The sequence below is a fragment of the Neoarius graeffei genome, chromosome 18, assembly GCF_027579695.1.
Source record: "Neoarius graeffei isolate fNeoGra1 chromosome 18, fNeoGra1.pri, whole genome shotgun sequence".
NCBI lineage: Eukaryota > Metazoa > Chordata > Actinopteri > Siluriformes > Ariidae > Neoarius > Neoarius graeffei.
This window is the reverse complement of record NC_083586.1, coordinates 35,524,228-35,549,051: the sequence shown is the minus strand read 5'-3', so window position 1 is coordinate 35,549,051 and position 24,824 is coordinate 35,524,228. Positions and strand designations below refer to the sequence as shown.

Genomic DNA, 24,824 nt, shown 5'->3' with positions numbered 1-24,824 from the left:
CCTTTGATGCTTTGTAAGCTCTCTGTGAACCCTGGCTTTTGCTGGAGGATGCAACTGAGTAAATGTCTGAACTTTATTTGGGGTTAATCAGAGTTATTTTAATTGATGGCAGGTGTGAACCCAAAAAGACTGAATGCTGTAATTAAATCAAAAGGTGCTTCAACAAAGTATTAGTTTAAGGGTGCGCACACTTATGCAACCAGCTTATTGTATGTTTTTAATTTTTTATGTTTTTCCCCCGAACAGATTTGTTTGTTTTTCAATTGAATTGTACAGGTTATAGGTCACATTAAAGATGGGAAAAGTTTTGAAATTATTTATCATGGTCTCTTTTTTTTTTTTACATCAGAAAAACCTATCATTTTAACAGGATGTGTCCATTTTTTTTATATCCATTGTATACTGTATTAACAACCTGTTAAGTAGTTGGTGCCATGTAAATGTGAATAGCGCTAGCTGGATTAAAAAAAAAAACAAAAGGAAGAAAAGAAAACAATGAATTAGTTTAATACACCTTTAAAATTGTTTATAGCTTCCTTTTACTCTTTATTTCAATTGAAATGAGGCAAAACAGAACTGGAGAGATTTGGTGGATTTCATACCAAAGAAAAGCTACGATAAGCCACAAACCACATCTCTTATTTTAACTTTTTACTCTCCTTATCAGTTCACAACCATGACACCAGGTTAAATTAACACATATAGAGGGTACATTTTAGAAAGTAAATTCCGAGATTCTAAGTCTTTGACCTACAGTGGCTAGCATAAGTACTTCCTCACCCCTCTTGGAGTATTATAACCTGGATCACTACATAACTGTGATGATGTGTCATGATTGTACACAAATAGCCCATAATACTGAATCAAAATAGTTTTTTTTTGAACAAAATATTATCTAGAATCATTTGAACAGAGTTGACCTGTGTGCAACTAAAGTGTCACTGATCTCACTATAAACGCACCTGTTCCTGGAACACACCAGAGATTATTAGAAAACATACCTGAACAAACAGCATCATGAAGATTATCAAAATAAGTCAACAAAGTTCTGGAAGCATATCAGCCAGGGTTTGGTTACAAAAAAAAAGATCCCAAACTTTGAACATCCAATGGAGTACCATTCAGTCTGTTATTTAAAAATAAAAATACATGGCCCAACCATGACTCCTAGAGGAGGGTGTCCACCAAATCTGTGACCAGGTAAAGAGGGTATTAGTCAGAGAAGCAACAAAGAGGTCAAGAGTAAGTCTCAACATGATGCTACCACCACCACCTCTCCCCAAACAAATACTTCAAAATTATAGGCTTTTCTGTTTCGATTCATGACATATAATCCTGTTTTAATCATTTTCAATCCCAGGCTGCAACACTTCACAATGCTGGTATCATTTTCCAGTTACTGAAGCGATCACCCCAAGTATCATGAGTTGAGCAGTAACCTTTGGACACATTGGAATTTCATTCTTAAATTGGAATGCAGTCTGACTGACACCATGTTTAGGGTGTCTAGAAAGTATAAACTAGTAAGCTACGACACATGTGAGGCCAAGTTACAGCTTTCTGTCTTTAAAAGAAGAACTTAAATAAAGATTTGGGGAGAAATTGGTTCAGGAATGTGTTGCTTTGATGAAAAGACAAGTGGGTGATTGGATTTTTAATGTTTAATTTAAAAAAAGAATGTAAAAGAAGGAGCAGACTGCTGCACCTTGTCTCGTGTCTAATACAAGTCAAATGGAACGAAGTACAACTCTTTTGAGTGCTTATACTGTAATAACAACTCAACAGTCATAATAAACTTTCAAAAAAGTTAATAGCTATTGGAATGGTGTTGACATTGTAATCACTGAATCAAACAAGGAGAAATACTTTGCTACAGCCAGCACTTTTATATTCCTATGTTAAGCATTCAAAGGGAAAATTGTTGACTTTTCATCCATTCCAATCACTGGGGGGTCCATGCTCAGAGTCAGCTCTTATACAACTCCCTGAAGCATGGGGTTGTTAAGGGCCTTGCATAAAGGCTCACCAGTATCATTGGCAATGGAGCCTTAATCACTGAGCTCTGGATAGCTTTCATTCCCAGCCAAAATCCTGGCCTGTCATCTGATAAAATTTCAGATTGAAAGGCCTGTAAAAGTCCCTGAGCTTGTACAACACATCAGAAGGTATGTGAGGATGAGCTCTGCCTTTTGATTTGCCAAGACACCTCGGCCTGCTGCTCCCCTCGGGCTTCTTTAAACATGGGAAGCCTTTTGTCTGGTTGAAGTAGAAGTGTTTGTTGGTGACAAGCCTCTTCAAGCCCAGAAAGTCCTGCACTTGCTCCATCTCGCTCGCTGGGTCCGTTACAAGCCTCTCTCCGCTTACGAACAGCAAGCGTGAGAGCGGAAAGTACCGGAGCCAGTTCTCCAGGTGCTTGGAGTAGATTCCGATGCGCACGGCACTCCATGATGTATCGATCAGGCCTGAGCTGGAGTTTTTGAAGACCAGGTACTGGAAGGAGGGAAGCCTTGGGTTTTTGGAGAGAGTTTGCGTGTAGTCGGAGACAGCCCGAGTGACCGGGTCCCGCACCACCACGATCAGTTTAGTGTTGTGGTTCATGCTGAAGATACGACGAGGGGCTTCACGTGTCACAAAGTAGCTGGGGGTCTTCTCCATTGTGATCTGTCCCTCCAGAGTACGGGGCATTAGATTTCTACAACATTAAAATTCAGAACAGGATCTGTTATCTATCAGTTTCACACCAGAAAAACAGAGAAGTATATTCCTGTTATATTTAATAAAACAAATGTATTTTAAAAAATTAGCTATTCCCTCTTTCAAAAATGGGAATCTTTATTGTTTAACACCTTGATTTTCATCCTGAAAATGAATTAAAGCCCTTAGAGAATTTGTGTATGTTGCATTGATTTGATTTTGGTTTATATATATATATATATATATATATATATATATATATATATATATATATATATATATATATATAAATAAATAAAACAACTACAGGCAAATGAGATATTCAAAAATTTAAAAACATTTGGCTTTAAAACAAAGATTACAAAAAGCTCTTGCTGTTAGTGGCTAATGTAAAGCACTACACACTTTATTTTTCAAAACAGCAAGAAGACTCTAAAGAAGAATGACATGACTGCTAAATTTTTTTTTTTTAAATCAGCAGGATTTTCCAGGTGCTGAAATTTAAGAATATTTCAAACAACTAAAATTTATTTCTGCCTATGTTAATCCTATTTTTTTATTGTATCTTTCATTAAAAAAAGACTACAGCTCTAGACTACACATCTTAACCAGAGCCTGTAGTGTAGAATAATCAACTTGTACTTCCAAGCTGATCCTGTTTTCATATTTGGATTCATATATATTTGATTTCTAAACTTCTAGACTTGTGTGGTGGAACATGTAGAAAGTATTACAAATGAGTCAATACTTCATTCTTTAAAATAAGATGAATTAAAATCCTATTGTACTGTGTGCCAAAATAAATAAATAAAAAGCTGTTTTTCTTGTTTTCCCCTTTTTAATTAAAACAAATTAAAACAATGTATACAAAAATTAGGACTTCTTGTTGTAGTGTTTGTTGCAGCTATAAACTGAATTATATATGATTTTCAACAAAGATGCTTTATAGACGTGATATTATTTTATTTCGTCGAAACTACATTTGACCACATTCAGGAAGCCATCTTTGAAAATGATTACAACAGTCAAGCATTTGCAGTGTGCTTTGCATTTCAAAAATATTAATTTCCCTCCTAATAATAAATATCGAACAATGATCATTCTTGTTAAGGACACCCATACTTCTTTTAATAATCCAAATCCTTGAATTTACACAAACATGAATATTTCCTTCATTAAAATGGCAGTCTTGTGATATGAAGGTCAGCGAGAATGAGCAGCTGGAAATGAAATGTCTGTTTGGTTTAAAAAGCAAACCTCAAAACCTCAAAAATCTCTTAGCAGTAATTTCCTGTAGGATTTCCTACAAAGGACTTCTAAATGATCTTTCCAAGTTCCCATCTGCACTCATTCCAGACTAGTTGTGCTTTGTCTCTTATGACAATCCTGGCTGTCATCAGAAGACTGGAAACTGTTCTCAGTGCAGTGCGAAAACATCTCCTCAGAGCCACTAAGCTCTCTAAGCGCTACTATGACCATGGACCTCCAACACATTTCCATTTCCCTCTTTTTCTCTCTTTCACGATATTTTAATATCTCAAAGTGATTGTTTTTGCATGTATCCTCAGCATGTAGCCACCATGAAACTTTGGAATATTACTTTAAACCCATGTATGCAGTGTTGACGCGATTTATTTATGCAGAGAAATGTTTTGTTCCATTATCGCATGCACGACCGTGTCTCATTATTTCCATCGTGAGCATGTGTGGCAGATTAGTGTCTGGTTTGTCTGGGCAGGCACACTGGTTGTGGTAAGCAGTCTCCTCTTTCTTTTCTTTTTCTCTTTCCAACTCTGTGATTAACCAGCGTGTCAATGGCATAAGGTTCATATAGAATGTAAACCTCCATTTAGCTTCATTGCATATAAAGTTAGTGCAAGTATCATAGACCATAGCTCAGTACACAGATATCACAGTGAGAGACCATGTGATCTTCCCATGGACAAGATAAACACGAATGCTAAGCACCAACTTAGTTGGAAGTTACAGTACATAAAATAGAAAAATGTGTAAAGGACATTAGACACTGGATGCTTATTAACTTCCTTCTGCTTAACTTCTGGCAAGACTGAAGTACTTGTACTAGGACCACGTGCAGCTAAAAGTAGGTTTTCTGATTACACAGTAACTCTGGATGGCCTTTCTGTTTCTTCACATGCAGCAGTAAAAGACCTCGGTGTGATCATTGACTCCCGTCTTTCATTCAAAACTCATATCAATAACATTACCCGGATAGCTTTCTTTCATCTCAGAAATATTGCTAAGATAAGAAATTTAATGTCACTACATGACGCAGAAAAACTAGTTCATGCTTTTGTTATCTCTAGGTTGGATTATTGTAATGTCTTACTGTCTGGATGTTCCAATAAGTGCATAAACAAGCTCCAGTTAGTTCAAAATGCAGCAGCAAGGGTCCTTATTAGAACTAGAAGATATGACCACATCACCCCTGTCTTATCTGCATTGCATTGGCTCCCAATCAAATTTCGTATTGATTATAAAATACTACTATTGACCTTTAAAGCACTGAATGGCCTTGCACCACAGTATCTGAGCCTGTACAAAGCCTATGGACCATTATGTTTATGTGCAGTTATCCGTTTCTGTTTATTGCTCTAAATATCTGTATCTGTATCTGGAAGTGGACATTGTCTAAATAGGATGAGGTTTATTTTGAATTAAATGTGAATCCCATTACTCCCCCCCCCCCCCAAAAAAAAAAAACACTCACTGGACAAAACCCAAGGCTGCTGGAAAAGTATGGAAAATCTATATTCTATATACCAACAAATAGCACAAACAACAATTCACAGACCCTAACTGTATTCAACTTATTAAAGCTAGGGTAAGTCATTTTAGAGAAACCAGCAAAAGTAAGATAGATTTTGAAAGCATCCCATCAGAAAATCCCACCCCCTCCATCCAAAGCCATTCCTTCAAAATACATGAACACGCACTGTCTGACTACTGCTTAAAGACGAGTCCATGAGAAAGAGCGTAGTGCGTTGCTGTCATATCCAACTACCTCACGTCTCATTCACATGTAAGAAAGCATCTAACATTATTATAATGAATGTAAACAACGAACATGGCTATTGTTAGCACTCATAACTATCGACTAGCTCGCTAACTTTAGTAATATGTCTGCGATTTGTCTGCCCAGCCTTGTGGAAGACTCCAGTCAAGCTCAATGAGTGTACGGGCAGAGTGTGCACAGGTAGGCAGGTAGACACACAGGTAAACCATCCAATCTTTTCATTTGGACCGAATTAAATGATTAGACTGGCTTCTTACAGCCTTGTGACTGCCATAGATGACAGATTTTTTTTTATTTTTATTGTCAGAGCATTTGATTTATTCCATGTTGTCAGGATGTAAAGAAAATTTTAAGAAATATAACAAAAAATGGGCGGCACGGTGGTGTAGTGGTTAGCACTGTCGCCTCACAGCAAGAAGGTCCTGGGTTCGAGCCCAGCGGCTGGCGAGGGCCTTTCTGTGTGGAGTTTTCATGTTCTCCCCATGTCCGTGTGGGTTTCCTCCGGGTGCTCCGGATTCTCTCGGAGTCCAAAGACATGCAGGTTAAGTTAACTGGTGACTCTAAATTGACCGTAGGTGTGAATGTGAGTGTGAATGGTTGTTTGTCTCTGTGTCAGCCCTGCGATAACCTGGCGACTTGTCCAGGGTGTACCCCGCCGCTCACCCGTAGTCAGCTGGGATAGGCTCCAGCTTGCCTGCGACCCTGTGGGACAGGATAAGCGACTACAGATAATGGATGGATGGATGGATGGATAACAAAAAATGCTTCTAAAAAAATTCTCCGACCTATCTTTAACTTCTACAGTTCCATAACTGCAAACTGGGTTCATAACTGCTCTCAACCAGACTCCCTGTGGAAACTTCTGGCAAGCTTTCTATCTAATATAACAGAGGAAGCTAGCTAACTATCTTTAAAAAAAAAAACAATGCTGTCTTCCACAAATCAGGGATCCGTTGTTTACAGTGGACGACAAGATCAAAAATATCAATTCATAACACTTTGCACTTTGTAAACAATATCCACCAATAATATCTGATCAGATTTTCTGAAGCTCGCACACAAACTTCATAAATGCTCTAATGGTACAACGTGAGCCTGGAGGCAAGCAGAACACTTAGTTTCTCAGATTTAATGGGTTCATGTTTTTGTTCTCTCCCAGTTTCTCGAGTGCTAGCACTGTTTGGCTGTGTGCGCATACACATGTCTAAGTGTGTGTTTAATTCAGTGTAATCAAGCTAATGGAAGCCATAATGGCGCTTGCCTTGTCTGCTGACATCATGTTTACATTGGGGAGAGCTAGCATGTAATCAGTGAATAGTTCAGATGCTCTGCCAGGTCTTGAAAAAGGCCCACGCACTCACCCGTCCCACCTCTTCATCTTCAAAGCTAAAAAGATAAAAATCCTCTGCCAGCCTGGTCCACCTTTTATTTCGTTAGTCCTCTTACGTTATAAGCATAGCTGTTGTTTATCGAGAAACATCTCCAGCTGCTGGATTGATAAGGTGGCTAGAAACTGTACTGTTTGTTTTGATCACACCTAGTGTAGCATTAGCGGTAAGTATGTGGGTCAATAATGCTAGCCTCAGGCCAAGCTGCACAGATGTGTGTACCAGCATGAAGCCGGGCTGTCAGATAGCTCTCTGTTTGCTAGCCAGTAGGCAAGTATGCAGCCTTGCAAAATGAATGTACAGTTAATGAGTAGCAGACTGAGTGGACAGTAGTCTGACTAGATTAGCCTCTTAAAATACATTGCTAATCAACAGTTCTAGACTCCACACTGACACAACGGTCTCTCCTTAAGAGTTCGCAAGTTTGAATCATGACACTGCCCCAACTAAGAGGCCATAAGACCAAAGTCAGCCATGTTCTCAGGGCTCTATTCTCATGTTTCTCTAAGGCGATGCTAACAAATCACAGGTTAGCTCTTGTAAAACCTGGAGGGCAGGTATACCCTTATCAAAACGAAGTATACTTTAAGTTCATTTTATTAAGTGTACTTAAGTAAAGTTAAAGTACATTTTCTTAAGTATACTTTTGTGTACCAAGTATACTGATATCAATGTACTTACAGTAGACTTGTAAGTAAACTAATCTAATACTTCTTGGGACTAAATTGGCCCACTTTTAGTTTATAAAAAGTGTACTTTAAGTCTAAGAGAAGTAAACTTTGAGTATACAACCAGTATTTTTTATTTTGTACTGCAAGTATACCACAAGTAAACTTATATACTAATAGTTTACGGGCGGCACGGTGGTGTAGTGGTTAGCGCTGTCGCCTCACAGCAAGAAGGTCCTGGGTTCGAGCCCCGTGGCCGGCGAGGGCCTTTCTGTGTGGAGTTTGCATGTTCTCCCCGTGTCCGCGTGGGTTTCCTCCGGGTGCTCCGGTTTCCCCCACAGTCCAAAGACATGCAGGTTAGGTTGACTGGTGACTCTAAATTGACCGTGAGTGTGAATGGTTGTCTGTGTCTATGTGTCAGCCCTGTAATGACCTGGCGACTTGTCCAGGGTGTACCCCGCCTTTCGCCCGTAGTCAGCTGGGATAGGCTCCAGCTTGCCTGCGACCCTGTAGAAGGATAAAGCGGCTAGAGATAATGAGATGAGATGAGACTAATAGTTTACTAGTTCTACTCTTGTAGTCCACTCTTTAGTTTACAAAAGCATACTTCATAGTATACTGGAAATATACTATGAGTTTACTTGTTTTATACTTCTAGTCCACTTTTTTAGTTTACTAAAGTATACTTTGTAGTATACTGGAAATATACTATTGGTTTACTCGTTACACACTTCTAGTCTACTTTTTAGTTTATAAAAGTATACTTTATAGCATACTGGAAATATACTATTCGTTATATACATCTAGTCCACTTTTTAGTTTTGAAGCATACTGCAGTTAGGTATACTAATAGTTTTCTCGCCCTAACCCTTACCTCATGCACACTACCAGTAGACAACTTAAGAGTTTTGTACCTTAAGCTACAATGAAGTTATAAAGGTAAGAATTCACAAAATAACAACAGATGTTCAGGATTAAGAACATATTCATTTTCTTTAAAAATTAAAATTTAAAGCAACATTGTATTAAATGCCAAAGTATAAAAAACATGGCAATGACAACTGAAATTGACATCCAAGCTCTAAAGAAAAAGAAATAAATAAAAAAAATGGAATTATTCCACTCAGGAGAAATTTAAAAAAAAAAAAAACTCATATGGAACCACAGACATGCCTAAGAGTCAACAATGCTGAAGCACAACTACAGGGCAAGTACACTTAAACATAACGCACAAATATTTTAATAGTTTATTACACTTTTGTTCAGTATATCTTGATCAAAAGTTTAAGTATAAGCTTAATATACTTAGACTGTTCTATATACTTTTCAGTATAAGCTAAGTACAGTATACTTATGTATAACTTTATTAAGTATATCTCTAATAAGTAAATAAAAAGTAAACTGAAAGCATACTCTCTTATTTTTAGTTTAAAAGAAGTATACTGGACGCACACTTGAATAAACTTCTTTTTTGTAAGGGACTCCAACACTCATAAGCACAAAGACATATTACGACCTTGAATAGTACACTTTTCCTCAACAAATGTCCCTGAACTTCCATATCTATTCATATATTCCCATTCCAACAATAGTAAAGCATGGTGCACATCCATGCAGGTAGGAATTACTACATTTTACATAGTTTGTCTATCCATTCTACCCATAATGGCAATTACAACCGATCCTCACCATCTGCAGAATCCCAATTCACGTTACTTAACCAGTGTCAATTTTGGCTGGACCATTGAACAGGACTACCCAGAAGAGTCATAATCAAATCACTGACTGATTCTTTAAACAGGAGCTTCTCAGATCTTGTACCACTGACACGTTTGTGAAAATGTCACTTGTGCGTGAAGAGCATCTGGCAAAACTAGCCAAGTTACTTGATTTTATTTTCTTTTCTTGTCAGAGGAACTGACCCAGACGACACACCCCTGAGTGTCTGATGCTCCCCCAGAGGTCTTGTGCCACATCTGGAAGTAATGCTCTTCAGATAGGACCCGGCTGGGAATAGAGAGGAAGATGGTAGAGGAAAAGAAGCTTTAGATGTAGTGACTGAAATTTCAAGTAGGATTTTAAGCTTAGGAATTAACTTCCTATTCAAATCTCTACTCATCTAATTGAGAGAAATTCTTAAGACACCATTTTTTTCCACATCTTTAATAGCTGAGTTTCCATTAACCTAATGTCTAATTTGAAATTGCAAACTAAAAAATGAGTAATGAAAATACGTGAATTAAAAAAAGAAACCTCTCAAAGTTTATACTCTTGCATTAGGTGGTTTTTCAAATAATTCAAAGAAATATTTCACAAAATTGAAATGGAAACACACTTTTCACATTCAATTAAACAATTCTATAGCTATTGAGGTAGATACAATTGAAATCCCACGCCAAATATCAGGAATCGGAGATCTGAATGACTATTGTGGGAGGAGCAAACCCAGCTTTGATTGCATAACATCACTCAGTGGAAAAACAAATCATTTGCAATTGCATTTTGTCAACTTTTTTTTTTAATTGCTTCTATCTTGTGCAACACTAAAATGGCTAGTTATTACTTTTTATAAGTAACCCATGATGGGAATAAATGTATCAGTAGATAAACTTCTCAGAACAAAAAATTTAACCCTATCAACAATTACACTTTTTTTTTCCAATAACAGCACTTTTTGAAAATTTTTTTATTAGACTTAAATTTTATGGAGTCCATCCTGTATATATAAACAATAACCTACTGTATTTGATTAATATAAACCCATCATTTACATTACAGCCAGAAAGACTGTCAGGATTGCTGTTATAGAAAACGAATCCACACTTTCCGATTTGAGAATTCAACAGCACTCTGGTATCAGCGAATATTTCAAGTTAGACTACCTTTCAGATTTTTCAAATGTAGGTCATAAAAAGAATTTTCCCTGACACTCGATTATTTTTGTTCAGTGGACCGAAAGCTACTGAATTCGAATCAGACTTCCAATTTTATTGTTGTTGGGCTTTTTTTAAATAGAACAATTAATGAATTTAAGGCCACATGGCCCTAAATTCTCCGCTATTTTTTCCTGCTTCACCATGACCCAATTCAAGATACTACGTCATACATCACATGGTGGGCTTTCCCCGTTTGCACAAGGCGTTGTGGGATACAAATTTGAAACAGGAGAGAACAATGAAGGACGTGAGTATGCGAACGAAACATGAAAGACCGACTACAGTAACGGAAAGCGAGAAGAAAAGACGTTATGTTGCAAAGGAAAGGAAACGCAGGACCAAACTAACTCGCGGTTAGCGAGCACCTCTGTGTGATCAGCTGTTTGTTTAGTGACAGAATGATGTAACCATCAGTGCACGGTCAAAGGTAAATCTGTAGATGGCAGTAATGCAACACTGTGGATGCCAGCTGCCGTAAAACCCTAAAGAAGAAGAAGAAGGTAAACCTGCGCATGCGCACACGGACTTCCTCGGTCTGCTTGACTGCGCAAAGTGAATGATTTAATGCATATTATTTGCTCAGGAATCTCCTCAAATTAAATAACTTCCCAGCCACAGAATGGCCTGATATTTTGTAAGATATTATAGAAATAAACATATATCACAATGACCAAATTTCAGACGGAACTAAATTTCACCGATTTCATAAAATCAAAAGGCCGTCTAGCTTTAAATAATATTGGCTGGCGTTGAGTGGTATATCAGATATATTCCATTCAGCTAGCATGATATTGAACTCGTCTTTGACTCATTTAATATCATGCTACCTGAATGGAATATATTTGATATATGGTACCATGGAAAAAAGCCAGCCTATTATTATTATAATACATTCAATTGAACAACTATAGATTTTACAAAAGTTAAGAATTGGGGGGGAGGCTTACCAATATTGAATGCTGATTCTGATCGAATGTAATTCAATGTTTTGTCAATCCAATGTACATGTACATAAGTCAAAGTTCTAACACTAAAAATGGTCCAACTCCAAAAACTCCTGGTTTTCTCTTGTAAATATGCGTGAAGAATATCTCATGAAGTTTTGGTTGCCTTTCGGGTGTTCAACGCGTCTTTCTCTTTCTCAGCAAACAAAGAAATGTTTGTCCATGCACAGCAGAGAAAACTTTCTAATTGAATATTTGTATTGGTGCCGACGTGTGACATCATGTCTTAACGACCACGCAATATCGTAAACCATATTCAACGCTCATGTAGGATAAGCGATATGCTATATCATGTAGGATAAGCGATACTAACAATATTGCATGCTATCAAACCAAATGAACAAAGCCTGCTAGAAGGGAATAGAATACATATTTTTATTCCATTGAAAAAGTGTCCTGTATGTATAATAATAATTAATGTCCAGCCTCTTAAGCTTTCGGTTACCTTAATCCTATAAGATTCACTCTAACCAAGACAGAACCTTGTAATACTAAGATCACATTCTTACATGAAGCAAAACTGCACAGCTACTGTATAGTCTAGTCTCTCTCAGAAAAATTAGAGCACCAGGGAAACATTTCTTCGCTGCCATGCCATTTGGGACACTACTCACTAAGGCGGGTTTCCACCATCAGAACCTTCTCAATTATCCACACTTTCCTTCATTATCTGTTGAGAAACCACCCAAAAGCCTTTAAAACAGCTCATGTAAACATGGTACCAGCCTAAGTGCACTGTAAATGTACTCTGGAGGACACAGGCTTGTCATTACAGAGGCCAATGGGAGCTTCTAGAGACTGGGAGTTGCAATTAAGAATCAGCTGGAAGTGCAACAAGCAACGGCTATAAAAAAAAAATAAACTTGAATCAGGAGGATGGTTTTGTTTCTTAGCGTGTTTAGCTATGAGCACACAGGGTTTAAAAGGCCAAAGAATTAATAATCTGGGTTGGATAAATCTTGGGAAGCAGATTAAAGTGATTGTAAGGCTGCAATAAAAACATGACATTAGCTATTAAATACAAGCCTTAGGGTCTGTGTCATCAGTTCATGGAAGACACTACCTCAGCGCTAACGGCAGTGCAGTGTGTGTGTGTGTGTGTGTACTTTACACTTTGATAAATGGAAGCAGGGAGTCTGAAAAGGCATACTTAGAAGAAATATACGAGGGGTTTAGAGGACTAAAATATACGAAGATTGGCATCACTGCATAACACAGGGATAAATTATAAACAATACACTAAATGACAGTGGGATGGTGTGTATATTGCTAGCGTGTGTGTGTGTGTTATATACCGTATGGCTGTGTCGCACTAATTACCTCACGTCTTTGCTATCTTATGAGAAAATCAGCAGCTACAGTACCAGCTGCAGTGTTCCTCTAAAGCTTCTCTGAACTCGTGTGTGTGTGTGGGGGGGGCAGAAGGACAGAGGTTATCACTCAATTTGCATTTTTGATTGCAGACCCAGATAACTTTACAAGACAAAGGAAAACACCCGGAATTAAGCTTAAAACCTCACCACTTCCTCTTCCCAGAGTCAACGGTGTGGCATCTCAGCATCTGATAACAATCACTGCTACCATGTTCACAGTCTTCCTCTGTAATACTCGGCAAGGCTTTTTTCTTTAATGCTCGAAAAGAGATAAACAGGAAGTTAACATCCGCATGAGTAATTCCTACAGGCTAATTAGACGGCCTGAGGAAGGATGTTCTGTCACTCCTTCCTTATTTTCATGTCCTCTTCTTGCCCAAAGCTCGGAATTAGATTCTTTTCAACAAGCACTGGATATCTGACGTGTCTTTGGTTGAACAATGACGTGAAGAAGATACAGTATGTGAAATGTATAAAACAACCACGCAACAACTTTATAGACAGAATTAATCTGCAATTTTCCTATTTATAAGGCTCTGTGCTAGTATGTGTGAGTGAATGTGCACCACACAGAATTCCTAGAATTCCTAACTGACCCTGAGATGCCTTAATGAAATAGTAGAACTGGACTGAAGGAAACCGCTTCTCCGTGGTTAAACAGCCCACCCTAAGAGACTTCTCGTCCTTGGAAATCATCAGCCAGAAACATGTCTGTGTCCAGCTGTTTTGAAAAAATGTGTTCTGCTGAGTGTGTGTGCGTGTGTGTGTGTGTGTATGACAAAGAAATATAGGGGAAAGGCATGGATATAAAAGATATGGGTAAAAAGGCACAAAAACAGAGAGAGAGGGGGAGAGAGAGAGAGAGAGAGAGAGAGAGAGAGAGAGAGAAGAGAAGAATCAGCATGATGACTCATGACTCTTAACAACTGGCGTGAAAAAAACAAGTCTATTGTAGCTTCAAGAAAACCCCACCCTGAATTCATCGTTCTAATTAACACACGATCTTCAATGGCATCCAGACTCTAGTACCAGTCAAAAGTTTGCACACCCCTACTCATTCATAGGTGTTTCTGTGTTTTAACCCTTTGATGCAAAACATATGCACACCCCTTCTAATGCACAACATGGGTCAAAAATGACCCGCATTCATTTTCCAGGTTATTTCATGCTGACTGAGTTTTTCTTTGCTCTATCTTTTGAAATCAATGTATTTTATGATTGAATATTCCAAGTATTCTTTAAATATCTTGTTTTTAATTACCACAAATCATTAATTTAATTTTTTCTTTCCTACTTTATGAACAAAAATACTTTTTATATTACTACACATGGGTCATCCAAGTGTGATTTAAAATTAAATGTCTTAAACTATAATAATAATTTGTTTCAAGTAATTACTTTAGCAGTGAATGGGGCCAGTTATTTATTTATTTATTAACTATGTAGTTAGCTAAGCAGACAATTATTATTGACTATACAGACAATTCTTAAAGCATCGAACTATAGAGGCAGAGGAAAAATATAAAATATATAAAAATAAATTAACTAATATTATGAGGATATGTAAGAAAGACTATTATAATAAATTAGTGGAGAAAAATAAAAACAATATTAAAGGTATATGGACTGTACTAAATGGTATTGTGAGAAATGGATCCAAAAATACAAATTACCCGGAGTACTACACTGAAAATGATAAGATCATAAAAAATATGGAGGATGTGGTGAATGGTTTTAACCAATTCTTTGTAAATGTGGGACCAGATTTAGCGGCAAAAATAAAGGAACCCGAGACAACACAATGTGGGGACATAGAAGATATGGGGGACGGAAATCCAAGTACAATTTTTCTAACTGCAACTGATGATGAAGAAATTATCCAAATTGTAAGAAAATGTAAAAACAAAACCTCTGCAGACTGGAATGATATAGACATGTTAACAGTAAAGACAGTTATTGAGGGAATTGTGAAACCACTCACCCACATCTGCAATTTATCTTTTCAATCAGGTACATTTCCAGACAAAATGAAAATTGCAAAAGTGATACCATTGTTTAAAACCGGAGATAGACACCATTTCACAAACTACAGGCCTAAAAAAAGCATTTGATACCATTGATCATAGAATATTATTAAGTAAACTAGAAAAGTGTGGTGTTAGGGGAGTGGGGTGGAGCTGGCTGTCGAGCTATCTAAGAAACAGGCAACAGTTTGTGCAGATAGGCGACCATAAATCTCATTTTATGAACATTACATGTGGGGTACCACAGGGGTCAATATTAGGTCCGAAATTATTCATATTATATATTAATGATATATGTAGAATTTCGCAAGTACTGAAATTTGTTTTGTTTGCAGATGACACCAATATTTTTTGTTCCGGTGAGAATTTGCAGCGGACTTTAGAGACAATCACAACTGAAATAAATAAACTAAAACTATGGTTTGACAAAAATAAATTATCATTAAATCTAAGCAAAACAAAGATCATGTTGTTTGGGAGACACAAAATAGATTGTAATGTAGAATTGATAATAGACAATACTAAGATAGAAATGGTACAGGAAATTAAATTTCTTGGTGTGATTTTGGATCATAAAGTCTGCTGGAAACCTCATGTACGATACGTACGAGCAAAACTGGCAAAGTGCTCGGCAATTCTGTGGAAAACAAAACATATTCTTGATTGCAAATCTTTGTATACTCTATATTACTCATTATTTTTGCCATATCTGACTTACTGTGTCGAAGTCTGGGGAAACACCTACAAAACCACTCTGCAGCCGATATGTACAATACAGAAAAGAACAATAAGGACAATAAACAAAACAGGATACAGAGATCACACAAACTCACTATTCATAAAATCACACATGTTGAAATTTATGGATCTGGTCAAATTCAGAACAGCACAAATAATGTATAAAGCGAGAAATAATCTATTGCCAAAAAATATACAAGGAATGTTTAGTGAGAGAGAGGGGGGATATAATCTAAGGGGAGACCTAAATTTTAAAAAACCAAAGGTTCGAACAAATATGAAAAGCATGTGCGTATGGAGCTGTGGGGTGACTTTATGGAACAGACTGGAGACAGAAATAAAACAAAGTGCAAATATAAATCTGTTTAAAAAAAGGTACAAAAAATATTTTAAACAAGTATATAGAAGAGGAAGTATGTTAACGGAGGATGTTGAGGGATAAATAGAATAGAGTTGATTGTTATATTAGAACTAACTTAGTATATGGTATATATGGTATGTATTTATTTATGGGGATAGTTTATATATTCATATTTACAGGGATAGGTATGTAGTAGATATTTATTTTTGTAATTATATATTTATATAGATATTTATGAAGTGTATATATATATTTATTTATTTGTAATTATATATTTATATAGATATTTGTGAAGTGTATATATGGAATGTAGTATATATTTATTTTGTAATTAAATATTTATATAGATATTTAGGAAGTGTGTATACATATGGTGTGTAGTATATATTTATTTATTTTTGTAATTATAAAGATATTCATGAAGTGTATATATGGTATACATTTTTATAGGTGTATTAATGAAGTTTGGATTTCGGGGTAGTTAAAAAGGGGTGGAAAATTAAAAAAAAGTATTGTACTTCTTCCCACTCCTTTTTTCGAACAATCTGTGGTGTATTGTAATGTCGTAGCTTTTTATGTATTTTATTTATTACATTTTTTTTGGTCACTTTCTCATGTTCTTTCTTTTGTATGTACAAATAGTTACATACTTTTTTTTATATACATGTTCGAAATAAATAAATTCAAAAAAATTCAACTTATAACTTTCTGACAAGTAATCTACTCACTCTCAAGGTAACCTAAACATAATCAATTTTTTTCTAAGGTAATGTTAGAACAATTGAAAAACATTACTTGCATGTATTAGATGGGCAAAGGGTGCTGTGCTGAGCTGTGAAATGTCTGACACAAGCACAATTCACAGTTCCCACCAAACGCTGGAGTAAATGCATGCGGGTCGGTTCTGACCCATGTGTGTAAACTTGATGTAGAATTACAAAAGCTGTGCTTGTTCTTAACTTAAGAAAGGAAAAATAAAAATGATGATTTGTGCTAAACAAAAACAAGATATTTACTGCATATTTGGAAAAGTAAATGACAAAATGAATTTATTTCAAAAGTATATCATAGAAACACTCAGCCATACATGAAATAACCTGGAAAATGAACGCAGGTCGTTTTTGACCCATGTTGTGCATTAGAAGGGTAGTGATACAAAAAGGGTTTTTATTCAAAAAGTAAGTAAGGAAAAAATAAAATAAGGATGTATGATGATCAAAAACAAGTTAATTGAGGAATACCTTGAATACTGAATGATGGAATTAATTTATTGCAAAGATATAGAAGATAAAAACTCAGCCGGGTCACTTTTGACCCATGTTTTGCATCAAAGGGTTAACTATTTTCTACGTTGTAGAACAATACTGAAGATATCAAAACTATGAAATAACATCTGGAACATATATGGAATTATGTGGTAAACAAAAACGTGTTAAAAAAAACAAAATGGTTCATGTTTTAGATTCTTCAAAGTAGCCACCGTTTACCTTGATGACGCTTTACACACCACTGGCATTATCGTAACCAGCTTCATGAGGTAGTCACCTGGAATGCTTTTCAGTTAACAGGTGTGTCTCATCAACAATTAATTAGTACAATTTCTTGCCTTCTTAACGTGTTTGAGATCAAACAGTGCAGTGGATATAAAAAGTGTTCACACCCCATTAAAATGATGTAAAAAAAAAAAAAAAAATGAGACCATGATAAATAATTTCAAAACTTTTCCCACCTTTAATGTGACCTATAACCTGTACAATTCAATTGAAAAACAAACAAATCTGTTCGGGGGAAATACATAAAAAAATAAAAAACTTACGATAAGCTGGTTGCATAAGTGTGCGCACCCTTAAACTAATACTTTGTTGAAGCACCGTTTGATTTAATTACAGCATTCAGTCTTTTTGGGTCGGAGTCTATCAGCCTGCCACATCTAGACTTGGCAATATTTGCCCACTCTTCCTTGCAAAAGCACTCCAAATCTGTCAGATTGCAAGGGCATCTCTCGTGCACAGCCCTCTTCAGGTCACCCCACAGATTTTCAATTGGATTTAGGTCTGGGCTCTGGCTGAGCCATTCCAAAACTTTTTTGGGGTCATTGTCATGCTACAAGATGAAATTCCTCTTCATCTTCAGCTTTCTAGCAGACACCTGAAGGTTTGGGCTAAAATTGACTGGTATTGAGAACTGTTCATAATTCCCTCCACCTTGACTAAAGCCCCTGTTCCAGCTGAAGAAAAACAACCCCAAAACATGATGCTGCCACCACCATGCTTCACCGTGGGTATGGGGTTCTTTTGGTGATGCGCAGTGTTGTTTTTGCACCAAACATACCTTTTGGAATTGTGGCCAAAAAGTTCAACCTTGGTTTCATCAGACCATAACACATTTTCCCACATGCTTTTGGGAGAGTTGTTTTTTTTTTTTTTTTTTTTTTGCAAAATGTAGCCGGGCCTGGATGTTTTTCTATGACCCTACCTCACAGTCCAGACATATGGAGAATACGGGAGATTGTCATCACATGTAGTACACAACCAGTACTTGCAAGAAATTCCTGCAGCTCCTTCAGTGTTGCTGTAGGCCTCTCGGCAGCCTCCCTGACCAGTTTTCATCTTGTCTTTTCATCAATTTTGGAGGGACGTCCAGTTCTCGCAAATGTCACTGTCGTCCCATATTTTCTCTACTTCTTGATGACGGTCTTCACTGTGCTCCATGGTATATCTAATGCTGTGAAAATGTTTTTGTCCCCTTCTCCTGACTGATACCTTTCAACAATGAGCTCCCTTTGATGCTTTGTAAGCTCTCTGTGAACCCTGGCTTTTGCTGGAGGATGCAACTGAGTAAATGTCTGAACTTTATTTGGGGTTAATCAGAGTCATTTTAATTGATGGCAGGTGTGAACCCAAAAAGACTGAATGCTGTAATTAAATCAAAAGGTGCTTCAACAAAGTATTAGTTTAAGGGTGTGTTTAAGGGTGTGCACACTTATGCAACCAGCTTATTGTACGTTTGTTATTTTTAATGTTTTCCCCCCGAACAGATTTGTTTGTTTTTCAATTGAATTGTACAGGTTATAGGTCACATTAAAGGTGGGAAAAGTTTTGAAATTATTTATCGTCTCATTTTTTTACATCAGAAAAACCTGTCATTTTAACGGGGTGTGTCCACTTTTTATATCCATTGTAAATGGATATAAACTGCACCATTTCCAGTAGCTAGATTACATTCTTGAACTTCTATGATGAATTTCTAGTTAATATAAAGTTGAATGTTGCTTGGTAATAGTGAGTGAGAAATGTGAAAAGCTCATGTTTTGCTTTTAAGGGCTAAAAGCAAAGTTTGATGGTTATCCCTTGAAATGTCATTGCAAATATAACAAGATTAAACAGGTTGGTGTACCAGTCATTGCTGATAGATATATCCTTGCTCTTCCTGGAGTCCTTTGTTCAGTTTTCGTGGTGCAGCGTCTGGTTCATTAGCTCCACAGCCCCATCAGGAACTAGTGCGCTGAGCCACGTCTCTATAAAAATCATCATGCAGCAGTCCCTCAGAGATCTCTGTATGTTAAGCCACAGCTTTACTTCGTCCATCTTGTGAGTGAGTGACCATAAATTTGTGAGGAAAATGCTTGGGAGCACTTCATACCTTGGCCTGAAACCAAGCACACCACCACACTCTTGTTTTCTCTCATAGCATCACTTTTGTTTCCCTCTGGCCGGCGTGGTGCTCCACAGAGCTGCCAGAGCTGGCTCTCTCTTTCAGGATGCTATCAAAGTCGCTAAAAACTGGTTCACATTTTCGCCTGAGGTTAAACAGTTCCTTATGGGTATGTGAACGATTTGCACTGGCAACTAAACTCAGAATTAAGATAATAAAGATAAGTAAATGTTATAAATAGCACGGACAGCGCAGAGCTGCTGCATCTGGACATGCTCCTGCACATTTCACTCCAGACAGTTTCTCAAACCTTGGACAATATCGCACATTTGATATTAAAATTTAAAAAAATATTGATATTAAAATTTGGCAAAGGGGCGGCACGGTGGTGTAGTGGTTAGCGCTGTCGCCTCACAGCAAGAAGGTCCGGGTTCGAGCCCCGTGGCCGGCGAGGGCCTTTATGTACGGAGTTTGCATGTTGTCCGCGTGGGTTTCCTCCGGGTGCTCCGGTTTCCCCCACAGTCCAAAGACATGCAGGTTAGGTCAACTGGTGACTCTAAATTGACCGTAGGTGTGAATGTGAGTGTGAATGGTTGTCTGTGTCTATGTGTCAGCCCTGTGATGACCTGGCGACTTGTCCAGGGTGTACCCCGCCTTTCGCCCATAGTCAGCTGGGATAGGCTCCAGCTTGGCTGCGACCCTGCAGAACAGGATAAAGCGGCTAGAGATAATGAGATAAGATGAGAAAATTTGGCAAATTTCTAATAACATCTGGACTGTGGGTTGGTTTTTTTTTTGAGTGCGAGTTTGTTGGAAGTTTTTAAAAGTTTAGATTGTACGAGGGTTGTTTTATGTTGAATGAGATTGAAATCATGACTTGATTGAGATATACCAGAAAATATCTGGCAACCCTGGCCATCACAGCGCCTGTGTGAGCCATCACGCTGCAAACCAGCCAATCAGAGCAGAGCTCATCAACATATCAACAATGCCACCAAAAAAGGGAATACGGCTTGTTTCATTCTAAAGCCAAATGATGGTTTTGGAAATCAGTGCGTAAAAATGCATCTGGACATTTTTCCCTCTAACCTTATTCACATACCTTTTATTTAAACATTAGAGCACGTTTTTAAAATACTGAACAAATGCATTCCATGGAACCTTTAAAAAAAAAGCAGGGATGAAATTCTTGGATTCTCAGCACCATCTGATGTCTGACTTTTATTTATGAATAAGCTACAAGCCATACAGATGTATCCAGGTATGGAGTGTAAATCATTAAGTATAAATCATTCTTCATGAGGGAATTTTGCCCTTGACGGTAAATTTTCCAAAATAAAGCCGTGACCACATCATAAACTAAATTACAAGCACAAAGCAAGCTAAGCACTTTTCTCACAGACCTACAGTACAGTATAGTTCACACAGGTGTGCTCCAGAGAGAAAGGGCCCTTCTCTATGTCCTTTTCCTCTTTACTCATGCATTCTAACAATGGTACAATGAAAGAAAAGAAGAAAAGTGTGTGTGGGCTTGGCTCATCACATTCAACTTGTCAATGGCTATTATCTACGCTCCAGTTACAGTTAGCAATTTGACATGACCGCCTACAATTTTAGCTTGGGCTAGGCAGTACTTCTGATACATAAAATTGAAATATGTGCTTCAAATGCAGATATATCAGAGTAATAGAAGAGGAATTGGTATGAAAATGTATTTGTTCTACAAAAATACAGAAAATAATTAGATTCCGGTGGGAGTTTTTTCATGCCAAAGCTGGTTTGTGTCTAGAAATTTTCTGTAGCACCAAAAAGTGCTCATGAACAGCACAGTATTTTCTAGAAACAGTCAGGGAGGAAATGGAGAGGTATCGATGTGTTAGCAAACTTGCTGCATGTTGCAAAATTATAACTGGTATTACTGATGTTTAAATTAAAATGTAAAGTCCTCCAATCCGATAATTATAACAGGATTCCATAAGTGCTACGACAGGACTCAGAATGACGTCATTTCCAACCTCCAGATATTCAAAGTACAAAGTAGGAAAAAACATGGATACCACCATGTTTGTCTTTTGTTAGCAAAAAAAACCCCAAAAAACTAGCCAGCTAACTCTGATGAGTGAAGTGTACAACGGCAGTCTGTATTGCTGGAGTTCACGTGACGTCACATCCGCCTCATTAGTTATTCAAAACTTTAGCTGGTGGTCTGCCAAAGCTCAGTTGACAAAGCGTTTGTATGGAGAAGGTGCATTGCTTGTGTGAAAAATGCCTTACGCTTGCGTTGTTTTAGGTTGTTTGAATCGATCAAACCATGAAACTGATCAAAGTTTCTTCAGGGTTCCACGTGAACTAATAAAAAAGGGTGAATGAACACAGGATTTCACAAAAAGACGTCGAGAAAGGTGGCTTTTGAACCTTTCGCTGAAATCGAAGGGAGCCGAGTCGAAGCATGCTCGAGTTTGCAGTGATCACTTGGTGAAAGGTTTGTATCTCCCTCTCAGCTACAGTATGGCCTGAGTGTTTTCCAAGTACTTTTCTTGCCATGTGTCGTAATTTTACGGTACTTTTTTTTTAGTCACAACGTGCTAAAGTCCCCAGCTGTTTCTTTGTTTCCTCCTCACAAAGTCCATATGCATGAAGGTCGTGACAAAATTCTTCCCCAGCCGTACAGTTACAGTGCGCCGTGATCACTTCTCTGTCTTGTTTAACTAAGATCCAGGTCTTTAAAGGGGTTTCTGATGATCTTTGTGAATGATTTACCTGAGAGATAAGAGCCAGCACAAGTGAGAATCAAGTGAACTGTTGTTTGTTTACACTTCAACTTGCAGTGCTTCATTGTAAAGACGTGAACGAAAAACTTAAAAAAAAGCATGCTTACACGGGCAAAAACAATACAGGATTCATTCGGCAGCGACTTGATACCGAGGTCCTTTACCAAGCTACACGCAAAAAAGTTGTAAGCCTCCATACTCTTCCACGCTTTCATCTGTTTTGCAGTGTAGAAGGATGTCTGCAACACCAGATGGTTCGAGATGTCGGAGAACTCGACTGAAGGGTAGTTTTCGAGATCGTATGACAAATCCTTCTTTCCCAGACTGTACTGGTTGATTCCATTGCACAAAGCAATCTTCTGAATATATCTAAAGCGAGCAGTGGCTTTTAGATTACAAGCATACTCTGATAAATTATCACTAGTTGTTTGCACTACGGCAGCCGTTTTACCGGAAGTGAAATCACTAAGAAAAGTCATGTGACTGAAACCCAAGAATAGTCAGTGTTATAGATTTAACAAGAAAATATACAGTACTGTGCAAAAGTCTGAGGCACTCTATTTTTTTTCATATAAACTTTGTTATAGATTTCTATTTTATGACTTCTACATTATCATGTCAGTACAAAAACATTTTAGAGTCCAAACCTTCGTTTTTCAGCACAAAATTAAATGTTACAGAAAAAAACAAGTGTTTGTATCTGAGCAGCATATTACATAAGAGAGCACTTTTCAGATTAAAAAAGAAAACACATCGAAGGCTGCTGGGTTTTGGTGCAAAATTAAGAAGCGAGTGTGACAGTCAAAGTGTCCAGAAGAACTGTGGCTGGTTCTGTAAGATGCTCAGTAAAACCTACAGCTCATTTCCTTATAAAACTCCACTCACTGTACCTGAGACTACGATTTTTTTTTTTTTTTTTTAAGCAAAGGGTCGTCTCACACCAAACATTGACTTTGTTTCATTTATTAGGGCTTACTACTGTTTATAGTATTTTTTTTTATGTTGAAACATTTCATTTTATTATTTTAAGCCATTTTTGGTCTACAGCATTTTTCTCTACATGCGCCTAAGACTTTTGCACTGTACTGTATATCTGTCTGCTTACTGATCTAAAGCAAATACCTGTGTGTGTGTGTGTATAGTATAACTCATTTAAAGGTAAGAAGCACTACTTTGTTTACTGCTGATGCTGTGTGCAGCCATGTTGATTATTGTTAATGCTCAACCACTTCCACTGAGACAGTTCCAACCCAAACACAGTGTGGTGAATCCAAAAATTGTAATGTTTTATATCTAACTGAAAACATGGAGCAAAATCAAGACAATCAGCAAAACCACATGAAAATGCTGAAATGAATTAGCCTGGCACAAGTTCACTAAGTCCACTAGCTAGCATTGCTGAGAGGCTGAAAAAGCTGTTCATAAAGACTGACTGAATGAATAAATGATTAAAAATTAATTCTTGAGCTTTTTTTATCCTTATGGAATACCGAAATATTTGCAATGATATTCACTGGAATATCCAAAAACCAAAAAGTCCTAGTCGCCAAGTTACGTCAATTTTATACTTATATAGCACTTTTAACAATACACAATGTCACAAAACAGTTTTACAGAAATATATCAATTCTGGATAGAAATTTTAAACATATGAATTGACATATGTATCTAATATCTACTAACCCTAGTAGCTATGTTTATCTCTTTCCAGACAGAGACAAAACATCACATTAAACATCACATTAGCATCTGTGGATCAGTAAAAGTTTAGAAACAGAATAATGGCTTGGGACTGAACCTTCTGAATGCTGTGGTTACCACCAGCATGTTTTCTGAAGTATAGTTAGTATTAGTCTTACCTACCAATGACAGACCCACATAACAACAAATTGACTCATGACAAATAACAAATAATTGAAAAATTGTATTACGTAGACCTAAAACTGAGCTTCCCCTATTTCAAAGCCCACCAGCCGCCACTGCCGCTCACTTACTGCTGTAGTCTGTAGCATGTAGCCAATTTTTCCGGGTGCCTTGCATGAAGCGCTCCCATTTCTCTCTCACTGTCCGGTCTACCATCCAGTAGAATTCTAAAATTAGCTTGAATAACTTAAGTGACATCTAGGCAGGCTTGTAGTGCTCAAGTCCTACTTATGCCCTAATTTTAAGGACTCGT

General features: G+C 37.3%; 1 protein-coding gene across 1 annotated transcript in view; it reads right to left on the bottom strand.

Annotated features, from left to right (window-relative positions):
• Nucleotides 1-1,763: 1,763 nt before the first annotated feature.
• si:dkey-121b10.7 (heparan sulfate glucosamine 3-O-sulfotransferase 3B1) overlaps nt 1,764-24,824 on the bottom strand; it is a 46,281-nt gene continuing 23,220 nt past the window's right edge. The window contains exon 2 of the mRNA XM_060899499.1: nt 1,764-2,692. Coding sequence (XP_060755482.1) covers nt 2,074-2,692 — 619 coding nt within the window. The 3' untranslated portion in view covers nt 1,764-2,073. The remainder of the gene's footprint in view (nt 2,693-24,824) is intronic.